This window comes from Aythya marila (assembly GCF_965140915.1).
Source record: "Aythya marila genome assembly, chromosome: 27".
Classification (NCBI taxonomy): Eukaryota; Metazoa; Chordata; class Aves; order Anseriformes; family Anatidae; genus Aythya; species Aythya marila.
Window position 1 is genome coordinate 1,481,302 of NC_139068.1, and position 23,722 is coordinate 1,505,023.

The following is a 23,722-nucleotide window of genomic DNA, read 5'->3' on the forward strand; positions in this document are numbered from 1 at the left end:
GTGTTTGCTTCCTTTTTTTCTACTGAAGAAATGATCGCTTGGGTTCATAATAAGTTTGTAGCTCTGGCATCGATCCCTCGTACGGAGTAACAGACGCAGGGAGTGGGGCGCACGGGGAGAGGCCAGCTTTGACTGGACTGGCAATAATACCTCTCCTACCCTGCTCTCCGTAGACTGGTACAAAGTTACCTAGATTTTTATTATTTAATGTTAATAACTAAAGCTAATATTTAGAGAGAAGGCGTGAGAAATCATTAGGACCGTGTTTATGTTGAAAGAGGAATAAACATTTCTCTTAGTTCCTCTCACCTGCCCTCCCAGCCCGTTTACTCTGAATACTTGTTTGAAATGTGCTATTTTAAATTTCAACGTTAATTATTTCCAAGTAGTTGGATATTGTTAATTGTTGAAAATTTGCTATGGGTACTTGCAAATGAGGTCTGCGCCAAAAAACTGCCATTTCTTTTGCACCGCTTAATAGCGAAGAATAGCAAAAGCTCGGCCTGCTGGCAAAGCTCTTTTGAAACGTTTTGTTCTTGTGAAACTACTGTCTTTTCTGGGAGGCTGAGGATGAAAAGCTTTAAATAATTTTTCAACGGTGATAATTTTTCTGTAATCGTAGAGGTTGGCCGTTTGCTAAGTACCGGCACGGTAAACACAGGCAAGCTGTTAAGCTAACAAGGCTGTTCAGACAACATTAAAATAAAATATATATATTTTTTTTTTCCAAGGAGGTCTCCCAACAGTTTCCACCTTCCCCATCTCCTGTTGAATGCACCTTTTGTCGCCAGCTCCCAGTGACTCAGGGAGATGGGTGACGGGCAGTGTTTGCTGTCTGGCCTGTGCCAGTTTGTCCGTTTTGAGATCGGGATTGCCATCGATGTGAACGCTTCTAATTTTCATCTCTGTTTCGTTTAGCAGCAGCTGCTGCTGCTCAGCAGCTCCGGCTGGTGATGTGTCCGGAGTGAAGGCGTTGTTGTCCGCGGCCCACGTGCGTGCCGAGCTTCGCTCCTCTCCCCAAACCTGCAGGCTTGCAGTGACTGGCACACGTTGTACTTTCGGGCTCTTATGTATTTAAAGCATCTGAAATATGCGCTCTGCCAGGGTGCTTGGTTTTAAAAAAAAAAAAAAAAAAAAAGATGTATTTTTCTGCAGAATGATTCACTGTAAAATAAGTTTTCACATCAAACAGGTGACCTTGTACTGGATGCCTCCAATTCTCCCTGTGATGCCAGCCTTTGTTTGCTACCTTCGCTGGCTGCAAGGCCCAGAAGGGCCGGGGCACAGCAAGGAGTCGCTGGCCTGGAGGAGGTCTGTAAGAACCCCCCTGCCTCAGAACAGAGGCCTCGTTTTCTAGCACCAAAACAGCCATATCTGGGGAAACAAGCAACCCTGGGTTTACAGAAGGATCTTCTTTTATGCTTCTGCGTACTCTTTGCCAAACCAGGTGATTTTAATGTGATTCGTTTCGGTGTCTTCTAAAGCTGTCGTCTGGTTTAAATAAATTGTTCCCCGAGGTGCTATGTAAATTCTTAATAACTTGGTTTTTATAGTGTTGATGTTAACTTCACCTTCCTGTGTCTCAGAGGGACTATTCCATATTTCTGAGGTACATTAATTTATTAAAATAGTTTGCATTTTAGAGTGTCCCGATCACAGTTCAGCTCCCAGTCCTACAAGGAGCTGTCATCGCAAGGCTCATTATCTCGTGACTCTCAGGAGAGTGCAGACTCTCAGTTCTACATCCTCCAAAAAGTCGTTTTGCAAAGTGCTTCTCACTTACTCATTTCTCTGCAGCAGGCATCGCGTGTATCGGAACAGCAAGAACAACAGAGTTCAATTTTTAGTAATTTTCCTTACTGTGACCATGTGGATCTATTAGTGTTCGGAACGGAAAGCAATAAATGCAAAACCCGGTGAAAACTCCTCTGAGTGTGCACCCGGGCTGCGGGAAGGGCTGTGCGTGCGGGGCTGCCTGCCTGTGCGGCACGAGGCTCAGCCCTCCCCCCAGCCCTTTCCTCTCCTGGCTTCCCAGGAGTGTAATTAAGCATCTAAAAAGGTGGCCTGATTTCAGATAGCGTTTTTAATCCCTCTGACTTTGGGGACCTGCCTGGATGTCTGTGTGGCTTTCCATACGTACAGAATTTCCTTCTGCGTGCGTTTCCACATTATCTGCAAATGCATCGTGGCCAAAGGTGACGGTCCTGATTAGTGCTGTGGGGCCCGCTTACACAAGTGGCTTTCATGGAAAAGGTAGCCTTTGATCAGCGTGGCTGGGGTAATCCATCAGGCCTCCTACACACCTACAAAAGAGCTCTTTCATGACGGTATCTCAAAGCCCGCTGGCATTCTCAGAGTTTGTAATGTGTTTTTACACCTGGTTGTTCCACTGAAAGACAAGGTGTGAGTTTTATACCCTAGATGAATGACAGAATCAGCCAGTTTGTTTGGAAAACCTGATGTAGGGACGTATCCTGATGTATGTCGGGGTACAGCAGGAAAGCAATTGCAGCTGACCTCTAGTTTAGTTTGGTTGGGAGAGTTCCTGGCAGGGATGCAGCTGTGCTGGTGGTGTTTATTCTCATTTATGTACCGAGCCGTTCTGCTGGGCATGCTTCCCTCTCAGGGCACCAGAGTCAGATTGTCTTTGACTTTCTCTGTATTCTGACATATTTAAAACAGTTTTTGCTTTCTGTGTGGAGAAAATGCTGTTCATAGAGTAGTTTGTTTGTTTGTTTGTTTTTTTTTGTGAGCAAATCGTTAGATCCAGACTGCGCTCTCACCTTTGTTTACAGGGCACCAAATACTTAACACTGAACAAATTACCAGGCTCTCTGTTGCTCCTCTAACAACTCTTTCACTAAACTTCAGGTCCCCACCCTGGGCGAGGGGTCAGAGCTGCTTCCTCCAGACGTCACTGCGCTGGTCTACCACGGAACAGCTGGTGGGAAATGAAGTGGGGGTCTGGAGGGCTCCCAGTTCTTTGTCAGCTGATATTTAGCTGACAAAGCTAATATTTATACCTAACTACTTTGATGTTCTGTTTATATATGCTTGCCTCAATGACGATGCTGTTTGCATCTACTTTTGTTCCTGTTTTTCTCTTGTCCGTGTTTCTTCATGGTTTCTTCTCAGCAGGCTCTGGGTATTGCTCTGCCTGCCGTGTGTCATCCATCCCCTGAGACGTTCAGGGTTGCCACCTTGTCCCTCCCTCTCTCCCCAGGCAGTGAGTGTGTTCCTGGGGATTTGTGCAGGGTGTTGCAATGGGGACAGCAGGGAGCAGTTCCTCCTCCGCAGAGCAGGTGGAGGTGGTGGTTTCAGATCCCTGCACAACTGAGCCAGGAGGAAAGGAAGAGTTCAGTCCACGGTGCCTGTGAGGACTGTGCTTTGGGAATCCTCTTTGTGTCTTGGTTGTAAAGCGCTTTGCAGTGGGTGGTTATACAAATACACTGCCTCGCTCCTTTTTCCCACCTTCCTGGTCCTGAACCCAGCTCTGGCTGTCACTTGGAAGGTGATCACAACCTGCGGTGGTTGCCCAGTCCCTGCTCAACCAGGAGCTAATTGGCTTGCAAAAAGAACTTTGCAAACCCAAGGGGGTGGAAAGTATTTTATGAAACCAGAGCCTTTATTTTAACCTGGTCTCTACTGTTCTCTCTCTCTCTCTCTTTTTTTTTTTTTTTTGTTTGGTTTTTTTTTGTTTTTTTTACTGTCAAAGGGAGCTGAGCTGTCAAAAAAAAAAATCAGGAAAAGCCTCAGTCTTGTGAGAGTGGTAGAAACAACTCCTGTAAACACTGTTAATTCTGGCTGTTGGAAGACATTCTCTCATCCCTGTTAGACCTGAGAGGGTTTTTTCCTATCTTTCATCACGCTGTTTATTGTTCAGTTCTTTTACATATTCATGTTGGTGAGCCAGTTTTACTACTGTCTTTCTAGCAAGGAACACAATGTTCTGGAATAGTAGCACTCAGGCACTGTGATAAAACTGGTGTTGCAAACTGTTCAAAGTCAAAAAGCAGTAGTTAGCTGCCGATAACTGGCTAAATGCAGACAACTTCATTGCTGGGTTCCTTCCAGGTGAAGTTACTCCCCTGCCTGTCCTGTGGCAGGCAGATTCCAGTTGCTCTGCACATTGACATGAGATGCTCCAGCCCTTCCTTTTCACCACAAGTTGGAAAGGTAGGTGGGAAAGTTTGGGACAGCGTGGTGGAGCACAGAGAGCATTTATACCTGTGAGCTGCTTCCATCTCCTCGTCAAGAAGAACGTTGCAGGACGAGCTTTAACAGCCCCTCCAGGTGTAAGTCATCCCATGGATGGGTTGCTTTAGCATTTTCAGGCTAGTTCCCTAGGGTGGGCTGTTGCTTGCTGAAAGCTCTGCTGTGGAGCTGGGGTTGGAAGGGCCAGAGCGTGTCCTGGCCTCTGGGGCTTCAGGGGAGCCCCCTCTTCAGCATTTTCTTCTGTGCTCTCTCCATAGTCCTTAGTCAGCCAGAACAGAGGTAGCTGCGGCTGCTAGTTTAGGGTGACAGCTTTAGCTTTTAGAGCTTCTTGCCGTGGGGTGGTCTGCATTTTGTGTTTTATTGTTGATTGTAAGCAATAAACCTGTGCTATGACAATAGGACATACTGCAGCCCAATTTTTAGCCCATAGCAGAGACGAAACTAGATGCCTGGTGCATACCCCAATTCCTGTTGTGGTATTATTATTATTTTATTTTTTTTGCTGTCCTTGCTGAGCCAGCCACATGCAAACACAATGGGTTTCATCCTGCAGAGCTCTAGCTTTCTGAACGTGAGCAAGCTCTTCTGTTTTTCTTCTGAAATGCACTTTGCTTTCACTATAAAGCATCAAGTATTTCAGATGACCGTCAGGGTTTCGTGAGACTCGTTGTGATGTAGAGCTTTTATTTGTTTCTTAGATATGCACAGGGGTAAGCAGCCCGTGCCATATTCCTGAATCAAGTGGTAATTGGGAATTCCTGCGAGAGCTTCTGCTAATACCACTCTAATACCCCATGGTGGTTGCTTGCTGATCACCTACTTGCTATGGAAATGTGTGCCCCGGGTGCAGCGCTGTCCCAGCTGACAGCTCAGCTTTCTTGCAAGGGGTTGTGACGTTCGGTGTGGGGTTAGCCACCCCGCACGGGGGAGAGAGCTGGGGGCTGCAGGAGGGGAGCGGAGGGCAGCGGAGGGCAGCAAAATCATGAGAGCAAGGAGAGATTGGCGAGGGGAAAAAGAGATAGGGGGGAGAAGGGGAGTGCAATTTGCTCTCCAGGCATTGGGAACTCGTGAAGCTATGCGGGGAGTTTCTGACCTGCTGGGTTCTGCCGCACTTCCTTTGAAGGCAGAGTCACTGCCACTTCAATAAACAAGCTCGCAAGGGACACCAGAACACCGAGGGGTGGATCCTTTCTCAGCAGCTCTTCTCTGCTCGTCAGTAAAAGAGAAAACAGCAGGTGCGTGGCAGGCCTGGTGATGAGCGGTGACTGCGGAGCTGCTGTGTGCTCTGGTACCCGCGGCTTGCAGTCCTGGAAGTGCCTGGGTAAGGCAGAATGCCTAAGGGCTCGTGTGAAAAGGGAAACGGGAGTGTTTAACCTGCACATCTCGGTGGTGGATCTTGGCCGTTGAGTTCTGGTGTCCCCTCTGTACCTGCATTTTTTTTCTTTGTATCAGCACTTGATTTGTCGGTCCAAGTAAGACTCGTTTTCCTGCTGCTGCTGTGAGAAACGCTGAGCTTCGAGGAATATTGGAGGCTTTTCAGTGGGCTTTGGGCATTGCCGTCGATAAATGAGAACCTAATCCCCAGTTCTCGTACTGGAATCCTCTGTCCTTCTTTGCTCACTTCATTGAATTAAGCAGATAATTCTGCGCATACTCGGCTCCTCTTGGTCCTAATACAGTGATTATCCTTTAATGCCCCAAAGAATATTTCACTTACAGAGCTTTTCCATGAGTAATAACAGCACTTTGTTAACAGATCTGTGGTCCTTAAGGCCCAGGAAGTTTGGGGAACCTCGTCTAGCCACGTACCTGCCACTGGCCGGGGAATGTCACTGGTGGCTTTCACTATCAAATGTGTATTGTGTAGTAGGGAGAGCACGGCTCTCTGTATTGTCTGTCAGTATTGGGTTTTGATGAGAGTAAACCGTAGAAAAGACCTTTTCAAAATTTACTGCAGAGAAAGTTTTACTGCCAGCAGTTCAGATAAGTTATTTTTCCCTTCTCTTTTACAGAACGGGGCTATGATCCCTACAACCCAGAGCTTCCGAGGCCCTCGCTGGAGGCGGAGGATGATGCTCTGGCAGACGTTACAGACATGCCACCTGGCATTCTGGAGCTGGAGCTGGTCAACAAGGCCATCGAGGCAGTCAAAAATGAAGTTGAGAGAGAACAGAAAAAGTATGAGGAGCTGTTGGAAACGACAAAGGAGCTCAGTGCTTCAGAGGCCTCCTCGCTCATTTCCAAAGCACCTGTGTCAACTGCTGTGACACAAAATGATTCATTTACCTCCTTAGAGTATAATCCAGGTAGCTACAACTTTAATAATAACCCAGACTACAATCCTACTCCTCTCGCTGCTGCTAGCCAGTCAAGTAAATATACTTTGGATACTGCGCGATCTAAAGGTAGCTCACTGGAATATGTTCCCAAGGCCGTAGCACAGAGTAAAAAATACAGTAGCACTGTCACTAACAATAAATACGTGATCGATGACTCTAAGCCTTCTACAGACTTGGAATATGACCCACTTTCAAACTACTCAGCCAGGCTTCTGAGCAAAGCTACAACAAAGGAGTCAAAGGGGTCTAAAAGAGGTAGGGTCCCTAGTTATGAGGAGTCTTACTCTCCTTCAAGAAAGAAGCTGTGTGAAATACCTGATGAATATGAAGTCTATGCCAGGTTCTCCTCCTCTGAAGATGAGGCTGATGCAGAATATAAGCCAACTTCTGTTAGTTCACAGTCAAAAGCTGGTTCTGAAAGTGAATCAAACGATGGAATCTCCAGCAAAGAGCGGAGCACCAGACTGGACGACTTTGCTTCTCAGGATAGCAAAGAAATGGCAGCACAGTATGGCATGGAGGACCTTTCAGGTTCACAGAAAAACCTTGCCAAAAACTTATCAGACAAGAATGCAAAAGCAGTGAAATCGTGTTCTGGTAAGAATGACCAGGAAACTGAAAATAAAAACAAAGACTTGAAAGACAAAACAAAGAGGAGGAAATCAGATGGTAGTAAAGTGCCTAGCCTCAGCGAGGTTGGTAAGAAAGAGAAAAGTAAAAATATGGAAAAAGACAAAATACTCAAGAAGGAAGAAAAATTAAAAACAAAGAATGAGGAGAAAAACTGCAAAGATAAAAGCATCAAAGTGAAAACTGATGGGAATTTAAAGAAACCTGAAAAACAGAAGTCAGAAAAAGTGGATGGGCTTAAGAAGGACAAATCCAAGTCTGCCAGCAGTAGTTCGGGGAAAAGCAAGAGTGAGGGTGTCACCAAAGGCTCTAGCACGGAAAAGCTGGGCAGCAGCAAGAAAGATTCCAAACTGAAAACGGCCGATGTGAAAAATGGTAAGGAAACCTCTGGTCGTAAAAACAAAGACAAAGGGACCAAGACCCCAGCACTGGAACGAAAGAAAGAAAAGGTCAGCTCTGCAGAAAAAGGAGAGCCGAAGAAGAGTCGGAAGCAGCAGAGCCTGAGTCACGTTGATCTGTTTGGAGATGAGAGTGGGGACGATGATGACAAAGGCAAACCGATGGCATCCACTTTACTTGATGTGAGCTCAGATTCGGATGGTGATGACTGTGGTTCAAGCTCTCAGAGTGAAAATGAAGGGACAAAGAAAGTGAAACGGTCTAAATTGTCAAAGTCGTCATCTTCTTCCTCAACATCCGATGACATCGATTATTCCGTCCTTGAGAAAGACTTGGACTTAGAGTCAGACCCAATGGAAGAGTGTCTCAGGATTTTTAATGAATCTACAGATGTGAAAACTGAAGACAAGGGGAGGCTGGGGAAGCAGGTAATGCTTGGTTGTCTCATATCTAAATGGGAGAGGATTATGGTTTAGTTTAGTGGTGTTGCTTATTTCAAGTAGCTGAAGAGGGCTACGGAGGGAGATTCCATATGTTGGACGAATCTCATCCTTGTCCTGAATGAATGCTTTGAAGAACTTGCACCTGAATTTACCTGCTGGATTGAAGGCCATTGGGAAATGTAAGGATTCAACTGCCCTTTGTGTGGAAGGCCTTTACCTTTCAGGGTTGTCAGGTGCTTCTGCCTCCATTTGGCCTAAGATCTGTGGCTGGCTGGAGAAGAAGCTTTGGGCTTCAGACTCCCCAAACCGCTGCTCCCTGCTCTAAACGCGTGCTGCAGTTACTGTGTCGGGATCTCTGGGTACCTCACAGGGGCTGTAAGTAAGAAATTAGCTTTAAAACTGCTTCAAAAGGTAGAAGGGGGTTTTGGAAGAAGGAGGTAAAAAGACAGCCTTTACCTAAAAAGGTTTCTGTCATTGTGAGGTGGTCCCCAGAGGATGGGGAGCCCTCACTTGCCAAGGTTTAAAACAGAACTGAGCAAGTAAAAAAGGCTGGAAAGCAGCTGCTGGCAGCGATCCTCGGCCAGCCTCTGAGAGATGGAAGTAGGAGCAGACAAAACTCATCCTTCATCTTCTGACATCCGAGTTCAGCCGGGCAGCAAGAGCAAAGTCTCCGTCCTGGGGGGGCACGGGCAGGGCTGGGACTTGCTGTCGAGCCCAGGTTTTCTGGTTGTGCTTGCACGCACAGCAGGTGTTCGTGGAGTTGGAGTGAAAAGAGCTTTAAAAAAAGAAAAGTGACAAATTTGGCTCTGTTGAGCACACAGCCCAGATGTGTTTCGAGTGTTATCAGCTGGCACATCTGCCTGCAGCCCGCAGGTACCGAGGTGGCTGAGCCAGCTGTGTCCCCCAGGAGGCTCAATGGGGGCAGCTGGCAAAGGCAGGGGATGTGCTGGGGGACACGGGGCACAGAAGGACGAGTGCTTCCAAGTGACCAGGAATGGCTCAGCAGCTTCAGTTGCATCTGTCCCGCATCCAAAAGATAGTGGGGGTACTGGGACTCCACTGGGGCTTCCAGTGAGTTCCAGTTCAGAGCCCTTCAAGCCCAGCGAGGTTCCCTTTGGGGTCATTGATCTGGAAGAGGGGCAGGGAGACTGCAGCAGGAGCCACACGACTGCGTGGCTGAAAACCTATTTCTCCCAGTGGGTTTGTTTGTTGAGTTTTATTCTCTCTGAAAACGACATCAGAAACTTGCTGGTTTTGAGGCTTTTGGTAGTTGGGTGGGTGAAGTGGCCGTGAACAAAATTCTCCCAGCCACGAGTCTGGATGTGGAGGATGAAGGGAGCTGGGATCTGCGGCGTGGGGAGGGGAGAAGCTGAAGCACTCAAGCTTCTTCTGTCCTGCTGACTGCTAAAGACCTTTTTTACACTAATACGAAGTGCCTTAGTATAAAGCAGTTCTCACTATAACAATTTTCTTCCGAGCTATCAGCATTACTCGATTTTGCTTGTTTAAAATTCAGCTGCTCTTCTTTTTCAGTTCAGGGTAATTCTCAGCTAGGAAAGAGAGCTTTATTTTTGGATTTGTTTCTTCAAATTGCCCAACTTAAGCGAGAATATTTTAAGGGCACGCCATCTATAGAGGGGAAACAGTTATTCATTTAGGGCTTTCCAAATGTGAGAAGACTCGAAATGGGCTGGATTCAGAAAGCACCGACCCGGGGGCTGCGGTACTCTTCGAGCAGTTATTCCGGGCATCTGGTGGCAATGCCCAGCTGTCAGCAGCCACCTGCGTTTCCCATTTCAACCAGCCTTTCCACGCCTGTTTCCCTATATTCCTGCACCAAAGCTTAATTTTGTGCTCTTCTGGAGGGGAGGAACACACTCTGCAGTGGGGAGGTGCTCTTTGGGGGGGTGCTTGCTGGTGGTTACCTGCTTCCCTGCTGCTTTTTGGGAGGGGGGCACCGGTCACTGGGGATTTGGGGATTTGGTTTTGTTTCCTGAATCATTTGTAGCTGGAGCCCCTGTGGTCTGGTCTCAGCCACGTGTGCTGGTCTGGAGGGAAGGTCCCTACGAGCAGCGTGGTACTTTTCCACTTGGAAGGATAACTTTGTGAGTTTGTTCGGGATGCGACCGAACTGACAGGCCTAGCAAGTTCCTCGAGAGCTAAGTGATTCAGCGTGAGTCCTGCAGGATGCCCTCGTGGTGACGAGCACAGCTCTGCTGAGGTGCCTGAGCTCATCCCAAAGCCGCCCTCGGCTCTGTCCCCGATTTTTGGAGGGCTGCTGGCCTTGCCTCGGCTCAGAGCCTCCCCAGAGGCTGCACTGGAAAACTGAAAGCGAGATTGAGAGGAGAGCAGCTAGAGTTTTGAGAAATAAACCCGTGAAGTGTGTTTATATAAATGAACAACCCAGTCAAATCCAAACAAGATGTTAAAGTTTGTTTTTTGTTTGTTCTTTCTCTTCTCCCCTGGGAGTAAGCTGGAGACGTTAGCTCAGAAGTTGCTTTAGCTAGAGAGGTGCTCTGACGTCCTCCTGGGTTTCTGGCCATTCAGACCTATCACCTGGGCATTTGTCACCGCAGTCGTTCTGTGGATATGGCCACAGATAAAACTGCAGAGAAGGGTTCCCCTAAACGTGGTGTGAGAGCAGGGTGGTTTGGTGTTGGGCACACTTTCAGGACCTGCTCTGGGAGCATGCTGTGCCACGGGAAAATGAGTCAGCTCAGAAGTTCTTCAAAAAAAAAAAAAAAAAAAGCCACCCCCAAAACTAAGCAACAAAACATCCTGGATTTTAAGCATGCCGTGAAAGGTGAGGTGTGAGCGGCTGGCAGGGAAGGGAGCTCCCGTAGCTCCCGTCTCCGGGGCAGGCAGGGGCTGTGCTGCGTGGTGCCAGAGCTGCCCAGCTCACGGCTGGCTGCCCGGGTGGGAGCAGTGGTGCTGTTGTTCCTTGGCTTCACTGGCGGCTCCGGGCTTCCAAACAAGTCTTATTTCTGTAGTTCGGCAGCTGACCACGTGTTGTTTTCACCTGCCACCTGCAAGGTCTTTCTGTTAGCCCAAAAGGAGGCTTTTCAGCTCTTTTTGGGAGGGATCTTCGAGTCTGTTCAATTTTGGAAGCTTGTTGTTTTGTTTTCCAGCTGTCGAAAGAGGAAGTAAGTGAAGAAAAAACAGAAGATAATTTAACTACCTTATTTCCTGGCCAAAAAAGAAGGATCTCTCATCTTGTCAAACAAGGAAATGTAAGTGCAGCTCTCAGGAGCAAAAGTTTAGATGTCTAAAGTGAGGATTTTCTGTCCTGTTATGACACTGGAAAAGGGTGTAGTCCCAGATTTGTACAACAGCTTGGGTTGGAAGGGACATGAAAGATCATATAGTTTCAACCCCCCCACTGTGATGGTAGCGTACGAACTGTTTGCACTGGAATCCTCTTACATCAGATGTCTTTCTTCCCCTTTCTTATTTCTGAAAAACATGGTTAGGCATCTGCTACAAACAGCAGCAGAACTCTCATGAGCTCTCATAAAAACAAGTACAAGCTGAGGAAGAGTAAGTGCACCTTGTAACTCGTTGGGGGAATTCATTTTTCTACAGTATAACTTTATTCAATCACTAAGATTAAATAATTAAATCTACAGAAGGTCAGTCTGAGTCTGATAGTACTTCTTATCTCGTGGAACTAAAAGATAGCTGTAAGAATCTTGTCAGATGTTGAAAACCTTTACTACATTTATATCTGTTCAGATTCAAGAAAGATACCAACAGGGTCTTGTTTGATACTGTTCTTTTGAAATTGTGAAAATAGTTTAAGTACAGAGGAGAAAAAAAAAAGATATTCTGATTTTTTTTTCTTTCTTTCTCACTGGGATTTTAATTCATGTTTTTTCTCTGAGGGTTTAATGTGTTTCCCTCCAGGTGCTGAGTACAGATAGTCAGTTTTATGTTCCAGCAGGATAAGAATGGAAGCTTAAGCACTGATTTGAGTTGGGAAGCCCAAATTAATTGTTCTTCCTTTCTGCTCTGCCTGAAAAAGGTTTCTTTGCTTTTAATAACTTGAAGCCCTGAGGTCAATACAATGCTGTTTATTTAACTACATATCTTCAGCCAGTCTATGTGCTTTGATAAGGACCCTTTCTTCCAAGTGAAGAGATAAGAGACTGAAACAAATGGGTTGGAAATTCATTAACTCAAATATTTATTGCAAATGGGTGCCTTTTAGACATGTACAAATCTTTAAATACATTTTCTTAATGTGACAACTGATCCCAAAACGCTTTCCAAAGATGTGAGCACCAGTGCAGTCATTGCATGGGCAAACAGAGCCGATCTGGTGTGCTCAGCAGCAGCTGCTGTGCACATGCACCAGGACGTGCCTGCCCTGGAGTATCTCAGCTCAGCGCTGCTGCTGCCAAGTCTGTTCAGGAGGTGCGGCAAGACTCGAAGTGCTGCTTTTGCGTGCAGAGTTGAGGCTCGTGCTTTGCCACGTCCCTCCAAGTTTAATATTTGCTCAGCCTTGCTTGTGATTTATAGCTCAAAAACTGAGCAGCCTGAAGGGGAGGGAGCCGAGCTGGTGTCCCTGCCCACGGCAGGGAGGTGGGAATTACATGTTCTTTGAGGTCCTTTCCAACCTAAGCTGTTCTGTGATTCTGTTCTGCCTGAGTTTGAGTTTAATTTTCAGGGGGGAATGGTGGGTCAAAGGAATTGAAGGTGAGGCAGAAAATGAGTGTCCTGTCCTGCTAGGAAGTCTGTAATTATCATTTAATGGCTGGCTGCGCTCAGTTTGGTTTCCAGAAGCTGTTGTCAGCATCAGAGGCCAGGAATGCAGGAGGAGCCAGCTTGCCCCCGATTTGTGGTCTCGGAAATGCCGTGGTACACGCGGGCTGAGCAGGCGCGCTGTTCCCTGAAGGCGTTTCAGGAGGGAAGGCCCACTGCTCAGACCTGAGAGGTTGTTAAGTAACATGGGGAAGTTTGTACTACTGCTGCTTCTCTTGTATTTCTGCTACCAGAAAACTTCTCTCTCTTTGTTGACATAATGTTTGGCACCTTTCCTGCAACCTGAATTTGGACATCAAAGGAAATACATGTGTAATGGGGTTGTGCCAGTAACGGCTGCAGGGTGAAATGCCTTCACAAGCAGGCAGGGGCAGAGGCTGCTCAAAATTCAGCGCTCAGTTTATGTAGTGGTCTGATCCCATAAATGCGTGCATGTGCAGCTTGTAGCTAGCTATAGGAACTGGAGTGTTAAAACAAAGCTGTTGGGAGGTGGGGAACTGCTGCAAGGGTGGATGACACTGGTAATTCAGCATGGGGAAGACAGTGAAGGAGGAGAGGGAGTGAGCTGCAAACCTCTCCCATCGTGTAGCAAAGAGGAAAGAATAGTTGGCTGCTTTTTCCTCACAGTGTAAAGTAAAGAAGCGCACAGGGGTGCTCAGGAGCACGGGGCCAGATTGATTTTCCAGTGTGAGATGTAGAGCTGAGAGTGGCCATGGAGCCCAGAAGTGGGCTAGGCACCGTCATGGAGAACAGGCACCCTGGCCATTAAACAAGCAATTCAAATACCACCTACTAATTTAGGAAGATCCCACAGCGATGAGAGGTCTTGCCAGAGGGCAACTCATTAATGCTGCACTTTGGTGGGTGACTAAGTTGTTCTGGGAGATGGCTGGGGTCTTCTCTCAAAAACCCGTATTTGCTAACATAGAAGGGTCAGGGAATAGAGACCTTGCTTAGGTGGATGAAAGCTAAAGGGTGGGGACTGGTGGCTGTAGAAACCTTTTTGTCTGTGCAGGCAGAGGTCCCGAGCAAGCCCGTAGTCCGGCCGTACCGTCCACCCACCGCTCAGGAGGTCTGCTACCAGAGGATCCAGCTGGCTCAGCAGCAGGCAGCGCAGCTGGCTGTGGCAGTTCAAAAGGCGTCTCTCTCTTTGCCAGGAGAAAAGAGGAGGATTGCTCACGTGCCAAATGTAGCCATTTCTGCAGCAGTCAAACAAAGTAAGCCAGCAGCAATACTTGTGATCCCTATCCTGTCCTCCCTGCTGTTGAAAAGGCACCGCCTTCTGCTTAAATTTTTCCCAGGATACAGATGCTAAACTATCAGAAGAGGTGTAGTACTAGCCACAATTTTAATTGTTGCTTTTGGGGACCAGTGGAAGGCCTTTCCACTGACAAGTGCTGTCCTTTTCTGAAAAGCAACAGGCTAAGTGTGCATCTCTTTCCTGTTTCATCTTTGGAGTGTGTTTGCTCCTCATTTGTGCTTCCGCTGAAGCTTTTGAGGAGGTGGCTGAAGCAGAGGGAAGTACTAATTCATGCTCATCAGCATCCCTTTGTGGTCGGAAGGCCTCAGCACTGACCTGATGGGCAGGTAGTGCATCGTAGGTGACAGGGTTAACTCTTTAAACTCGACTGACTCAGTTGCCCCAAAACAACAACAACAAAAAAACAAGGCATGTTTCCTGGCAGAAGGTTCCTTCATCCTTGCCTGGAAGGAGGTAAAATTACCCGATTTTTATCCCTTGGGAGGTTTCCATTTGAAAATCTCAGCTTGCAGCACAGTAAGTTCATGATCACAACTTGATGCCTAGTGGTAGGATTTCTACTTAAATATGTTTTCTGTTCCTTGCAGGCCTCGTGAGCAGCAAGAAGGCTGTTGCTGGCAGGAGTGTCACACCTTCCAATGACTCTGAAGCACCCACCCTTTCTCTGAAGTCTTGCACCTTAGCTGGGATGGCTTCAAAGACCACCAGCACCACTGTGCAGAAAAGGATAGCTCACGTTCCCTCCTTACAGGTAAAAGAGATATGACATCTGCCTTTGCAGCTTCTATTCTGGTCATTCCCCATTGAGAGTGCTATGTTTAACCATGCTGTTCCAAACTTAGCACTCTGAGAAGTGGTGATTTGATTAGGTTGATTAAATGGGTTTCTCTCTTCCTGTGGTTTTCCTCGATAGCATTGTATAAAAAATTAAACACTTGAGGGGTAGGAGCTTAGAAAGATAGAAATACTTAAGTGCTGCTCTGATCTCTTTGAATATTGATCGCTCATTTTCAGTTTGAGTCTTCTGTTGTGCTGTCTGGCTAGGTTTGTAGCTGTTTGTATCAGGGAGTTGGAGTCTCGTGTTCGAATGGCGTGGCTGGATTAAAGGCCCTCCCAGCCTTTGTGGGTCAGACTCAGGAAGGTGTTTATGAATAATGTCCCACAGTAACATCTGTAGTTAAAATGTGATCGTGTAAACTTCATGCTGAAGTTAATATTTGGGGGAAAAGCTCTCTCTCTTTCTCTCCCCTTTTTTTTTTGATACCAGCCCAACCTTAGCATACTTTTGATAGCGACGTGTAAGCTGAAGCTAAAGAAAAATAAAAGAACTGAAAGCATAAAATACTTGCCATTGTTACAGAGGTTCTTAAGAGTGTCATGTTAGAGGCTGAGAAAATGTTTGTACATATATAATGAAAAGGACCAAACCCCTTGAACAGGTTTAAACAAGATAAAGGAATAGAAAGAGATAAATGGAAGCAGAAGACTCATGAAGAAAACGAGCACTCTTCCCGTTGAGCTACGTCCTGTTGCTCCCCTTTGAGCAGGCCTGAATCTTCCTTAGAGCTATGTTTATTACAGCTTGCAGCAGGTGGTTTAGTTAATGTACGTCTCCTGGGTGGGGTGAAGAAAAATTGACAAAACAATTGGGTGCTTTAGAGGTGAACATACAGTTTCTTCTCAAAAAAAAAAAAAAAAAGAGGCAGAGTGTGTAATCTGGAAGATAAACTGGTGTTAAATGGGAAAACTACAGTGGTAGGTCATAGCTCATTGCAACATGCAGTTTTTGTACACAAAGAACGTGTCATGCAAGGGAAAATCCTTTCAGGAACATCATGACTGGCAGTAAAAAGGAAGACAAAAACACTTCAGAAAAGTTACAGGAATCCCATAGAAAGCGTGATGACTTAGCTGGCTGCCAGCCTGCCAGAAGTGAGCCTCTGTTCTCTTGTTACGACTAGAGTACTGGCAAGAAAAAACATGTTTGTCATGCACTTAACTGGTGGTGTGTGTTCATGCCTTCAGCTCAAATTGTGGTGCTTGGTACTGTGCTAATCTTGACTCTCTTAATGGAAATGTCGTCATTTTCATGGCCTGGGATGCTTGTGTATGCAAATGTTGTGTTGTGACTAATGCTGCTGGGACTCCTGGGCTGCTGGATGAGTTGCATAAAGAAATGTGGTTGCTTTTTGAAGTAGTTCAAATATTGAAGGGGGGTGGGGGAGCACAAAAGCTTCAAGCAGTGTTTTTAGAACCAAAATGCTGCATGTTATGCTCAGCTTTGAGCAGGTTTTGAGAAAGAAAGTCATGCTGCTGTTAGTAACATAACAGAAAATGTCAGTCTTGAAGCAACATGCTTCTGGAACCCCGAATAGCCTCTTTCTCTCTCTGTCTCATCTCTAGAGCACCAGCTTACAGAGGCCTGTTATTCCCACAGAATTTGGTGCTAAAGTCCCAACAAACATTCGTCAAAGATACCTCAATCTCTTCATTGATGAGTGCTTGAAATTCTGTTCCTCCTCCCAGGAAGCATTTGACAAGGTCTGTACCGGTGCTTGCTTCTTATGAATAAAATCTGCAGTAGAGTGTAAAGTCCTCTGCGTTGGCCAAAACCTTCCAGAATTGCAGCAAACCCAGAAAACTCTCCTATCCACGCGTGTCTGTAGAGGAGACAGGCACTAAATAATTCCAGACTGGACAACAGAAGATAAAATTCCAGTGGAGGTTTCCAGTAGAAAAAAAACATCTTTCTCTTCATTAGGAGAGCATGCATGCTGTTTTTAATGAGCCCAGAAGAGGGGCTTAGGGGGATGCATGTTATGTTCAAGGTAGACAAAAGTCCCTTTGCTCTAGTAGAATAGCAAACACCTCCAGGAATCTGAGCACGCAGTAGATGTAAGATAGATGTAATTGGCAAAACTTGCTGCTTATGAGCTGTGCAGCATTTAAGGAGCCTTTTAACAGTAGGGAATATTACAGTAGGATTTCCAAAAGCAGAGTTGAGAATCTCACGTGTTTTATTAGAAAACTTTGGCATTAATGTTCATTGGTTAAATATGGGACATCACAACATGTTTTGTAGCCGAAAAAAATGCTAAGAGGACGTTCTGTGGTATTTCACTTTCACTGCTCCTTAGGGACAATGTTCCTATTGCACTCAAGGAGTGGCTGTTTGCCAGTCTTCTTTTTCTAGAGCATTTTGGAGCTTTGCTTTTCCCTTGTGCTGCCACTGAAGCGAGGAAAACAGCCTTTCCAAGGCAGTTCCAGAACTGCTGTGTTAACCTGTCAGGGAAGGTTTAGCGTGAAAATGTTTCCAGTGCTTAGTTCAAAACGTGTTTTTTCTCTGACTCACCTAAGCAGGCCCAAGAACCAGGATATATTTGTACCGTGCTCCAGTTTATTACTTGACACTATTTTTTTTTTTTGCTATTTTACTTGGATTCTGTGTTTTAAGATGCAATGTTTCTTTTCTCCAAAAGCAGCAGTGGAAAGAGTGGTAATGAATTGCATTGTTTGCAGGCTCTGGCAGAAGAGAAGGTAGCTTACGAACGCAGCACCAGTCGCAACATCTACCTGAATGTGGCAGTGAACACCTTAAAGAAGCTCCGAAGTCTAGTGCCCAATTCCCCGTCCAGTACGAACAGTACGTACCACGCTTGTGGTTTAATAATTGGAGCCCTGCTTGGATTAGAAGCCACGGAGAGGAACTTGTTGAAAAGACAGACCCATTTCTCAGAAGCATTATGCTGAAAGGCAAACAACTCCAGTTAGCTTTTTATAGTCTGGCAAGCTTTAATGGGCCTTCAAGAGGCAAGTCCTGCAATGCTTTGTTGGCTGTCTGAGCCTAAATGGAGATAATGCCACATGGATTTTTTTTTTTAGCACAAGTTCTTTAAAATGAAAAGCCCCGCTAATGGAGTAACTTTCACATGATGCCTTCAAAGTGATAGACTCGTCCATCACCACAGAAATCTGTTACACACATTAAGCTTCAAGAGAGAAACGAAGAGGGTTAAGACATTTCATTATTGGCTCTCGAGAGGGTACATTAAACAATCAATTTGTGCTGTTCTTGTGATTTTTTTTTTCCTGGTCTCTTCCTTTTTCTCCCCTCTGTCTTCATTACCTTCATGGCCATTAGTCAGAGCGGCTGAACTTGGGAGGCTGGCCTTTAGGAGAGGGCTGCCAGTTAATGATTAGTAAAAAACACCTATCTGCCATTATCTGATGTGCTGAGCATATTCTAGAGCTCAGAAGGCCTTTCTAAAGCAAGTTGAAAGATTCAGTGTGGGAGTGTGGTCTGCGGGGACCTAACAACAAAGCTGCTCGCTGGGGATGGATGATCCCACCGTGCAGCACCTGACTGGGTCGAGTTGCTTCTGTGTTCAGTCCTCTCTTTGTCTGGGGGCTCGGTGTGCAGAGTAAGCAGGTAGAGCTCCCAAAGTCTCTGGGGAAACTGTAAAAATGTCCTTGTATGTCCTTAAAAAGTTGCTGTTGGCTAACAGTGTGAAAAGAAAGGTCCCTGTAGCGCTGGAATGAAATGCTAGGAATAGGCCACCACTGTACGTGTACCAATTTCTGGAGCAGAGCAAGAATTCAAGAAGATAAATGCAGTTCTCCTTTTGCCTATGTGTAGTGCCCCAAACTCTAGGACTGAATTCTCTTATTCTTCCTGGATTACACCTGGGTACTTGATCTCTGTCCTGTTTTGCTTCTTCCCTCTTCTCACTGCAGAGACAAGTAACAAGAAAGTGGTGTCCCATGAAGCTGTGCTGGGTGGGAAGCTTGCTGCGAAGACCAGCTTTACCCTAAACCGGTCAGGGAGCTTGAGAGCAGAGGATTTAACAGGTAAGACCCTGCTCCCATGAGGTTGTAACCTGTCAATTGTAGCTGGAGGTATAACAGACTGACTGGGTAGAGCAGGATCTTGCTGATGCATGAAGTGCTGTGATTTATCTGTGGATAATGTTATGAGTTATTACCCAGCTTCGGTACGGTGCTGCAGACTTGCTCAGTAAACGATATGCCACACCGATTAGCACCTTCCTTGCTTTCCCTGCTTTGGGCTGAGTTCACTGATGTACTCCATGTGGCTTTGATGTAGCATCAATAGCTGTTCAGAACTGCCTCTTGTGTTTTGGATATTGCTGACTTTTAGGCTTTCTTCTGTCTGGATTTTACTTTAATTTTCTTGCCCTGAAGGAGTACTTTACAACGTGTCTGTCACATTCAAGACAAACATGCTGATATCTCCATCTGCTCTGCAGGGCTCATTTTCACATTGAGGAATGTCATAGTAAGGTCATATCACAGCCAAAGGATTGTGCCATGAGCATTATTTACGTGGGGTCAAATCGGTTATGGGTATTCAGGTTGCCAAGAGATACAGGCAAATTGTTGAGGAGATCAGAGAAGAGATGGAGATGCCACAGAGCAGAAGGAATTGACATGAAGAAAGCTTAAAAGGGCTTGTATAGCTCAGCTAAACAACATCAAAGGGTGCACGGCAATATTGGAAGAGTTTAGCATAGCAGTGAAAGAAGAGATATTGAGCAGAGTGCAAGAAGTTATAATTATTCTATGGAATGAAAAAATAAAATCAACAGCGGGAAGAAGCTTCTGATAAGGAATTTTTTAGCTCACTGTGGGTGGCTTTTGAGGGGTATTCTTTGGGCTGTGTTACAAATGATCTGTTGAAGCATTTTAAACATTACTAGAGTGAGACTTCCCCCATTTTAACAAGAAGGCCTGAAGGTGGGCCCTGTGGAAGAATTCTGTTTCAGTTGCGTCTTCCAGACTTACTAACCTAATGCTGGTTGTTGGAGAAGTTAATAATAAGCTTGTACACCGATGACCAGATGTGAAAAGTGCAACCCCATACCTATTTCCCTCTCGATACTGAACAAAGGCAGTGAAAGCAAGTTGAAAATAGAGGGAGTTTCTGCCAGGTGGCTTGACAAAGCAGAAAATAGTAAGAGAAACAGCACCCGTTTCTGTGGTTTGGCTTCAGCATTGTCTTTGAAACGTGCAGGAGCTGCCTTGTACCGGCGACTGAAGGAATATCTCATGACCGAGGAGCAGCTAAAGGAAAATGGTTACCCAATGCCTCACCCAGAGAAGCCAGGACGTGCCATCCTCTTCACAGCAGAGGAGAAGAAAACCACTGACTGTAAGCTCTGCCGGCTATTTCATTCTGTAGTCTTTGCTAGATACATTACAGGTGAAGATGCCTGTCCTGCTTGCAACTGGTCTTTTTGCATAAAGACTTTACTGGTTTCAGCATGGTGCTCTTGTTGTGATGGGTCTCCTTGGCTGAGACATGTGCAGGCCAGCCGGCTGTGGAGGAGAGGAGCATGGCTGCAGGAGCCTGCTGCTTTTCTGAAGGATGAGTTTCTTCAGTTAGCATGCCACGAGAATGTTAGTTTTGCCACAAGGTTTATAGTTTCTGGTGTGTGGGGCTCTGAGGTTTCTAATCGCTGCCGAAGACTGAGTCGGTCAGGTTGTCTCCCTCAGCAAGTTGCCTTTGGCCATCCCCTGTGAGGGCACGTTTTGCAGTTGCTCACTCAGTGCAGGCTTCAGGACTTAGACAAACCCCAGGCACATTACACCAGCCAGGAGGTTGGCTGCTGCTGGCGCAGGGAAATGCGTAGAGAAGCTCCTGTTCAGTATCTGGTGATGCTTCCCTCTCCCAGGGGAAGGATTCTTTGGGGTCTCTGCGTACAAATTGCTGTTATGGTGTGATAGTGACTGAACCAGAGCCAGGCTGGTTTTGCAGTGGGCTGTGCTGTGCTGGTTTGGACCACGCAGGTGTTGGCTTGGTCACTTGATGGCATTGTGCAAAGTAGTTTCCAACAGCCCTTTTTGCAGCTGGACAAAACAATCCCTCAGGTTTCCTCTGGAAAAGGGTAGGGTCCTCCCCTCCTTGAATTTTTTGGTATCCTGTGGTAGGTTTTATGCTTCTCAGATGCTGAATAGAGCAGACTGTGGTGCAGTAGGGATAAAAAGTGTACTTGTGGTATGTTTTAAGGTGCTTTGCCACACTCCTCCGAGCATCTCTTTGGAGAGACCTTGCTAAAGTGTGTTAAGTGCTCATCCGTGTTAACACCTTGTGTCTACATTTGTCCCATGGTTGCTGAAGCAACCTGTACGAAAGCTCTCTTGCATTAACACTGTTAAGTACTGTATTTGTTAGAGCCCTTTTCTTCGGTTACCCAGCCAGCTCCATTAGGGGATCCAAGACTGTGTTGCTGGTTCTTCATCTGTAGTTTTCTGCAGATGCGTTTTGATCTTTGAGTTTGTTCTTGTTTGAAAAAATCTCTTGTCAGTCTGCTGATGCTGTGACTGTGGTCAGTGGATGAAAATGGACTGGACTGGTGTTATGCCAAGCTGTCAGGGACCTGACAATGTGTTAGCAGTTTAAATGCTCACACTGGAACTCAGGGAATTGCTAGGAGAGCAGGTGTGTGACAGTCAGCTCCTTTTCTGTGTTTTTCTGCATCTCCTGTCTCTGAATTTTTGTCGTTACTGAGGGCACAGGGGACAGGATGGAGAAGTCCCTGACTGCCTCTTGGAGGGCCAGGCTGTGCTGTAAGTGTTTCCTATTTTAAATACCAGGGAACCCTTGCAGAAGAGCTGTGCCCAGGAAGAACTCGAATGTCACTTGGAAGTGTCAAGTCACAGACCCCCTGGAAACCAGGCCTCGTTAGCTCCTATGTCCGAAGAATGACTTCTCCTGTTTCTTAAAATAACCATGTTAGAGTACAACATAATTTGCTGTGGATGGAGAAACAGCACAGCAAATGTGAACAGTCAGAGTTGGAGCCGCACACCGAGACCAGCAGGGAGTTTTATGTTTGCCTCTGAGAAGTGATTTGGAGTAAATGCTGCAACTATGTGCAGTTTTGGGTGAAGAAAGCTATAAAATTGTTAGCATGTGTCCAAAAGAGGGCTACAAAGATGGGGAAGATGTGATGAGCAGCTGAGGTCCCTTGGTTTGTTCAGCCCAGAGCAGGGCAGGCTGAGGGGAGGCCTCATGGCGGCCTGCAGCTCCCTCATGAGGGGAGCGGAGGGGCAGGTGCTGAGCTCTGCTCTCTGCGGACAGCGACAGGACCCAAGGGATGGAGCTGGGACAGGGGAGGGTCAGGCTGGGTGTTAGGGAAAGGTTCTGCACCCAGAGGTGTTTGGGCACAGGGACAGGCTGCCCAGGGCAGTGGGCACAGCCCCGAGCCTGCTGGAGCTCAAGAAGCGTTTGGACATTGCTCTCAGGAACATGGTCTGATTCTTGGGTGGTCCTTTGGGGACCCAGGAGTTATGAGTCCCTTCCAACTCAGGATGTTCTTTGATTCTATGATTAAGACTGCCATTTTCAAAGGGATTGCTTTGTCTTTGTGAGAGTTTGAAAAGAAATTTACCATCCCTTAACAGGAACTGTTGTTTGCCGATTTCAGCAGTGTTTGGGGCTTTAAATGAGATTGATTTCCCTGTGCTTTGGCCACGTTTAGCAGGAACAGGACTTAGAGAGGCCTGACCCTTACTTCTTTCTTCTCTTAAAGCCTCCTGCAGGATTTGTTGTCGCTGTGGCACTGAGTACATGGTCTCAGCCTCTGGAAACTGCATTCGCAAGGAGGAGTGTGTCCATCACTGGGGAAGGCTACGCAAGCAGAGAGGTACATCTCTTCAAAGAGGGCTTGGTTACGTGTTAGACATACTCTAGATCTGAAAACAGAGTCTGTGTTGGATTGGAGTTGCTGTGAAACATTTTGTGGCTTTGGGACTTGTCACGCTTGCAGATTGTGGCAGTTCCTAGTTTTGTCACTGGGTGGCATAGCCTTGTAAAGAGCTGCTGGGGAGCAGCGGTACAGTCCCTAAAATACGAAAACGTGTCTGGAACTGAGGTGGTTCATCTTTTTGGTGTAAAAAAAAGGTAAAAGGCACAAACCATCTTGTACATTTTCAAAGATCATTCTTTTAGGAGACTTAGGAACAATAGACCTCTGCTGCCTGAGTGAGTTTACCGGTCTTGGTTAAACTCATTTGCAGCAAGATAGTAGCCTAATTGGAACTCTGTAGTTTTCTGCTAATGCATCCATGATCAGTGAATCAGCTGTGCTGGTTAAATAAGTCAAACTGCTTTGCTCATCTGTGTCATTGCTGGTAGGTGGCTTCTGCAGTTTGAATATGAGAGACTTATGAATCTCATTTTTTCCCTTTGCTTGCAAATTATTGTTGCTGTGTTCATTCAGGACATCTCTGCACTTGTCAGCTGAAGTTTAGGTCTCTTCTCTCTGACTCTTAACTCTTGCTCTTTCAGTGCCAGGTGGATGGGAAACTCATTACAGCTGCTGCTCAGGAGCTGTGGGTTCACCAGGCTGCCAGGTTGCTAAAGTAAGTTATTGAGCAACACCTTTTTATTCTCAATGACATTTGTCCTCTGCTTGCAATGGTGGTGGCTGTGTGAGCCTTTAGAAGAATGGTGGATTCCCCTGGGGAGAAAAAGCGAGTACTTCTTAAATGCCTTTTGCTATGCAAAGGTAAGAAAATTCAGTGTTTGGCAAGAAGAAAGAATCTCAAATGTTTGGAGTTGAAGTGGTTTCTATTTTGCAGATGCAAATTTTTTAACGTTTTTCTAAGCAAGATGTAAGCACTTTTTCTAAGCAAATGACAGCGGGTTAAGT

General features: G+C 46.2%; 1 protein-coding gene across 2 annotated transcripts in view; it reads left to right on the forward strand.

The window, feature by feature from the left end:
- The window catches only part of REXO1 (RNA exonuclease 1 homolog), a 41,820-nt gene that overhangs the window by 8,157 nt on the left and 9,941 nt on the right, over nt 1-23,722 (forward strand). For both annotated transcript variants that reach the window (XR_014319120.1, XM_082780127.1), the window contains exons 2-11: nt 6,228-8,011; nt 11,155-11,256; nt 13,803-14,004; nt 14,636-14,799; nt 16,452-16,589; nt 17,568-17,691; nt 18,783-18,896; nt 20,080-20,217; nt 22,601-22,714; nt 23,359-23,432. Coding sequence is in view for 1 of the 2 variants with exons in the window: in XM_082780127.1 (XP_082636253.1) it covers nt 6,228-8,011; nt 11,155-11,256; nt 13,803-14,004; nt 14,636-14,799; nt 16,452-16,589; nt 17,568-17,691; nt 18,783-18,896; nt 20,080-20,217; nt 22,601-22,714; nt 23,359-23,432 (2,954 nt within the window). In the remaining variant the exon portion in view is untranslated. The remainder of the gene's footprint in view (nt 1-6,227; nt 8,012-11,154; nt 11,257-13,802; nt 14,005-14,635; nt 14,800-16,451; nt 16,590-17,567; nt 17,692-18,782; nt 18,897-20,079; nt 20,218-22,600; nt 22,715-23,358; nt 23,433-23,722) is intronic.